Consider the following 5954-nt stretch of genomic DNA (forward strand, 5'->3'; position numbering starts at 1 on the left):
TCATTACTGTGAGCGCTGAATGCTTCTGTCTTAGTTCTTCAGTTAAGGTTTCAGGCCACATCTACCTGAGTATGTCTGCCCTCAAAAAGCCTGGCCTCTGCCTCCTGAGTGCTAGGATGGCGTACACTATTACATACGGCAAGAATCTCAATTACAATACAGTCCAAGCATTACTTCTGAGCTTGACATGTCTGCACTCAAGCTACTATTAGCTCACCTCATTTTATGGTGACCAATAACATACAGCTCTACAGTCATATACATAATGTCTAAAATGAGTCCATTTCTCTCTCTCCCTCACCTCCCTCTCTGTGTTCACTAAGTAGAGCTGTCTATCCTAGAACTCGCTATGTAGGCTAAGCTGGTCTCAGACTCACAGAGACCTGTCTACCTCTGCCTCCTGAATGCTGAGATTAAAGGCATGCACCAGCATACCCAATAGTGTGTGTGTTATGTATATATGTATGTATATACACATATATGCACACATATATTATTATTGCCTTCAAATCACCAGGATTTATGTGGAGAACAAACTCTTCTCTGATCTTCCTCTATGTTGATATCTGAGAGAACTATACTCTTTTTTCTTATTTATTTATTCATCTATTTACTCATTCATTCACTTCACATCCTAATAGCAGTCCTCCTCCCTTCTCTCCTCCCAGTCCTACCCTCCCAAACCCTGCTCCTATTCCTTCCTCCCCTTCTCTTTAGAGCCTCCCTCTCTGGCACCAACCTGCCAAGGCACAGTAAGTCTCATCAAGACTAAGAGCATCCTCTCCCACTGAGGCCAGAGAAGGCATCCTAGCTAGGGGGAAGGGATCCAAAGGGACAACAAAGTCAGAGTCAGAGACAGCCTCTGCTCCAATTGTTGGGAGACCAAGCTCCACATCTGCTACATATGTGTAGGGGACCCAAGTCCAGAGGACTGTACTCTTAGTATGGATCTCAAACAAATAAAAGATCTTTTTATAGTTGCCCCCTTTATAGTACCCATTTATAAAACCTCTCCACAGAGGAAAAGAATGAAAAGAAGCCAATGAATCTTGCGTGGAATCTTCTGTGCCTCTACCTCTAAGTCAAATCACATTAGTCTCTGGAGTAAATGCGAACTCTTCGGAGGCTCTGCTGCAGACACCCCGCTTCCTTCCTACTGTTATTCACACCCTTCATATTTACTCTTTAGATCATGACGAGCATACCATGCACAACTGACATACTGTTAAATGAGGAAACTGGGAGAAGGGACAGCCCTGGGTGCTCCCGCCTTCTAGGCCATACGGAGCTCCCTGATCATGCTCTTCTGGGGAGTGGCAGTGTAAGGCTGCTCTCAGTTCACTTTCCTTCTACTACTGTTCTCAATTCCACCATTAATTTGCTCAAGATGAATAAAGAGTGGGTCCCAAGGCCACAGGCTAAGGAAGCCCTAAGGAGAATGAAGCTTGAGTCGTTTTACTCCTACCTACTTCAGGAGAGTAACAGAGTGACCTCGAGCACACGAGTCCGTGTGGTTTCTTCTGGTGTTCAGACTCTAATTGGGATCAGGGTGAGGTCTGCTGGGGTGGTACATTCACATCCTGTGATGTGAACGATACTGTGGATATCATTCTCCAGAGCCATCACACATGAATCCCATCACAGGACCTGTAACTCTAGGTCTGTCATTGAAGGCAGATGCCACCGAAAACACTATTAGACACAAAGAAAATTATTGTTCCAGTTTCAATAGCCCCCTTATTTAATTTCTTTTCTACATGGCATAGGAGGTGCTGCATGAAGAAATTATATTAGAGCAGAACATAGATAGGTATGGGGTCCATAGAACCAGGCTGGTATGATTTAATGAAGGAAAGAGATGTCCTACAACTGGAAGAAGACTCTTGGCTTTTTCTGAAGTACCACCCTGGCCCTGTGGATAGTCAGAAACAGCAAAAGTGTGGCCAGTACCCAATAGTCACTTACTGTGAACATGCAGATTCTCATTTCTTAAGTCCTTCTGGATTTAAAAGAAAGATGTTAAAATATTTCTGCATTTAAAGGAAAGCATGTTTATTCAGCAAGATTCCACTGACAAATCACTATGTTCAATGTACACTGGAAGGTCCCTGCTGGAGGCAAGCAGAAGAGCAGGGAGAGGAAACGATTATGTTGTCATCTTTAATCTGCAGAATGTAACATGAGAGATAGACAGGGTAAGCAACCTGGGTGCTAAAATCTGGATGAGTGCATAAGAAGGCTCCCACAACACTCTGTCTTATACTTTTGAATAGAGTACACTTGCCACTTGCTATTAAATACATAAGCTATGGAAGGTTCACACAATGCAGAAACGTGGCCATACTGTATTTCCTCATAGCAAGTTGGTGCCCATGGAGACTGACTTACGATTTGTCATCTCAACTAATCTGAGGGTGAATAAATGGACTTGACCATGCTGGTCTGATGGAGGAAGAGCTCAAAGACCCTGAAGGATTACACTGTATATACTGTAATAATCACTGTATTGTTTGATGTGCTGACAAAGCATGTGCTAATAAGCAAAAAGGTCTGTCTGATCGACACTTTCTTTTAGTCTTGGAGAAAAAACATCTTGTACAACAAAGGTAGTTTGGGGTTGAGAAACATGCATGAGAATATTGGCAGACCGAACGTTGGGATTTACTGTAAATTAATCACTCCTTTTAATGTTTACTCTTATCTGTGAGTCTCCGTTACAATTTTCATCATGACAGCTAGTTTGTTCCATTGAAATAATATAGGTAAATACATTGTATTTGAAGAGGCTCCAAGTAAGTTGAAAAGAGTATCTGGGCTCTGTATGGTTGGTGAGTGGAGGGCCATTCGGGAGTAACCTTGTGTCCTCTGACACTGCAGATGTGAACAGTCAACGCGAGGCTGTAAATGGGTCTTATTATTTATGATGTTCATATTCTTTATTGGTGCCAGTAATTGAGCTAACGTGCTTGTTTTCAGGAGTGAGATTGTACGTCGTGATCCATCGTTCTGAACACCACCACGCGCTTGTGTTTTCATCTGACACTTCTATTTTCTCTTCCGCATTTAAATTTTGTTTTTTAAAAATACAGAAGAGTGAAGATATGTGACGCTAAGGGATTGAGCTAATATGAAAGTGAAAATTCCATAATTTTGAATTATATTTACAATTCGAATATTTTAAATTATGTATATTGCATATACATGGAGAGAAATATGCATGAACATGCACACACACTATTTTCACAAGAAAACTAAGGAAAGGTTTACTGATCCATGAAATATAGGGAAACTCAAAACAAAAAAAAAAAGCCACAAGAACACAATAATAAAAAGCAAAGTGTGGAGAATTCCATCGTTCTGGGGATTCTGTCCTATTGAAACCATTACAAGTATACTTTAATGCTATGCTAATCAGGGAGCACAAGTAGCTGGATTTATATGTTTGGATCACAACTGGAGCATAATTGATCACTTTACAGAAACAGATCTGGGCGCTCAATCTCCCCAGTGATGTTCTGCTGTTAATCTCTTCAATCCCCAACAACCAAGAATCTACTCAGGAAACAGGTTGGTGGCTGAGGAATTCTCTCTCAAGATTTTGCCAGTGACAATGAGTTTGATGGCTTTTCGAAACCAAGGATAAAAGAAAGCATAAATCAAAGGGTTCATGGCGGAGTTATAGTAAGCTATCCAAACTAGGATTTCATACACGTACGTGGGTGTGATGAACCCCAGGAAGGCGTCAATGATGGAGTCAATAAAGTACGGCAGCCATGAAAGGAGGAAGGCAGCCACTGCGATGCCCAGGGTTTTGGCTGCTTTCCTCTCCCTCTTGGCCACCCTGTCCTTGTAGCTGTCAGATGCCCTGGCGGTCTGCTTGCTCATCTTCTCGATGTTCTGAGCCTGCTGCTTTGCAATGAGGAAGATCTTAGAGTAGACAGTCATCATCACAAGCGTGGGGACAAGAAATAATAGGAAATTGATGAAGACCCAGCTTTGATTCACTGCGATTTGACACCCACACAGGTGAGGGCACTCACTAGATCCTCCAGCCCAGCTTCATTGGCCCCTGTGTAAAGGAGGGAAAAGCTGTAGATGATGGACAGGAGCCAGGAGAAGGAGATGCACTTGCCAGAAACAGATGCAGTGAACCTGGTGGGGTAGATCAGGGGGTCACTGACTGCAATGTATCTATCAACAGAGATGAAGCACAAGTGGAAGATAGAGGAATAGCAGAATGACCCTTCGAAACAAGAATGGAATTTACAATAAGTGTCCCCAAAGTACCAGCAGCCCTCCACAGACCTCACAGTACTGAAGGGCATCACAGTCAGACCCACCAAGAAGTCAGCACAGGCCAGGGAGGCCACCAGAAAGTTGGCAGGAGAGTGCAGCTGCCTGAAATGAAGAATTGATGTCATCACCAGGAGGTTTCCACACACAGCCAGCACAGCCCCAAAGCCAAAGACTGCATAGAGGATGAGGCGAGGGCCTGGGGAGTATGGGCTCCTGACACAGGATCTGTTCAGGTTCTCATAGCACAGCTGGGGAGACGAGGCTGAGAGCAGATCTTCACTCATGGTTCTGGATTGACCACTGAGGAAATTGTCAACCAACTTGTCCACATGTGTTAGTCCAGTTTTCGAAGAATCCTTGGGAAAAGATAAAAATATGTCAATAGTACCTGTCTCCCTTCTTGTAGCTGTGAATAATTTTAGCTGTGCTTGGGAATCCAGCTATTCCTTCATTGCATAAAGTTAATTCCTTCACCATAGACAAACTGTTATCTTTACTGTCATTCTATCTCTAATATTGATGTCTTCAGTTCTTACTATTACTACAATTCTCTTTCTTTCTATTTTCAAATGTGTTTTCGAATTACCTACTTCCGCACATTGTAGACACGAACATCTGTCTTCTGCAGCGCAGATATGATATTTGCTTGCGATCACCTTTTATTGGCAATGCTTACCCAAGTTCACAGACCATGGAATGCCCAAAGCACACCTTCCTGCAGGGAAGTAGTTTAATGACTGTCAAAGCCGAAGGCCCTGAGGACTGAATCCCTGGTGCAAAGGGGCAAAAAAGGAACTTCAGCATGTCTAATGTTTATGCAAACAATCACCTCTGCCACCATTTAATTAGTGATGGTATTAGATCTCTGCTGGAGATGACGTAATGGCTGCCCTGACCGATTCTTGTTCTGATGTTTAAGCCACGCTGGTTCTCTTATTGTTTGAAACTGCCATCGTGTCACTAGGAGAATTTTCATTTACTGCATTCACAATGATGGCCTTTAAAATGTCTCCAGAAAATCTCCCTTTGCTTTCCAGGATTGCTTTTTATTGAAGACATAAGATGTAAAATAAGTGCCCATAATTACATATTTCGAGGTCTGGAATGCTGCAGGTTTAGTTTTGGTAACTGTAGCTCAGAAGAATGGGAGAGTAGAATGCAGATAGAAAAGAAATAATAATAATAATTCTTGCTGGGAGGTGTTTCATGCCTTTAATCCCACAGCTTGGGAGATCAAGGCCAGCCTAGTCTACAGAGTAAGTTCCAGGACAGCCAGAGCTACACAAAAAGAAACCCTGTTTCAAAAACAAACAAATAAACAACAATCACACAAAATTGTAACTCCTAAGTTTCATTTGTTTTTAATGGGAAATATTGGAAAGAATATATTTAATATATATTTTCATTCTATGTGCGTGCTTTGTCTAAATGCATGCGTTCTTGGTGTCTATAGAGGTCAGAAGAGGGCATCAGATCCTCTGGAATTGGATGATTTTGGCCTACTGTGTGGGTACTAGAAACTGAATTGGGGTCCTCTTCAGTAATAGAAAATGATCTTAACTCCTGATCCATTTCTCCAGCTGTGGAATATGAATTTGAATGAAATAGACAGAATGTAGAAATTATAATATGGCTTCCCTCTTAATGTTTGCATATAA

At 42.2% G+C, this 5954-nt stretch overlaps 1 protein-coding gene across 1 annotated transcript; it reads right to left on the reverse strand.

Moving 5' to 3' along the window:
* Nucleotides 1-3552: 3552 nt before the first annotated feature.
* Nucleotides 3553-4619, reverse strand: LOC116894669 (trace amine-associated receptor 7a-like). Its single transcript, XM_032896372.1, is given in 2 exon segments — nt 3553-4022; nt 4025-4619. Coding segments are annotated over 2 exon segments (1026 nt in total). The 5' UTR covers nt 4581-4619.
* Between the last annotated feature and the right edge of the window lie 1335 nt (nt 4620-5954).

Source organism: Rattus rattus, chromosome 2 (genome assembly GCF_011064425.1).
Source record: "Rattus rattus isolate New Zealand chromosome 2, Rrattus_CSIRO_v1, whole genome shotgun sequence".
Lineage (NCBI taxonomy): Eukaryota > Metazoa > Chordata > Mammalia > Rodentia > Muridae > Rattus > Rattus rattus.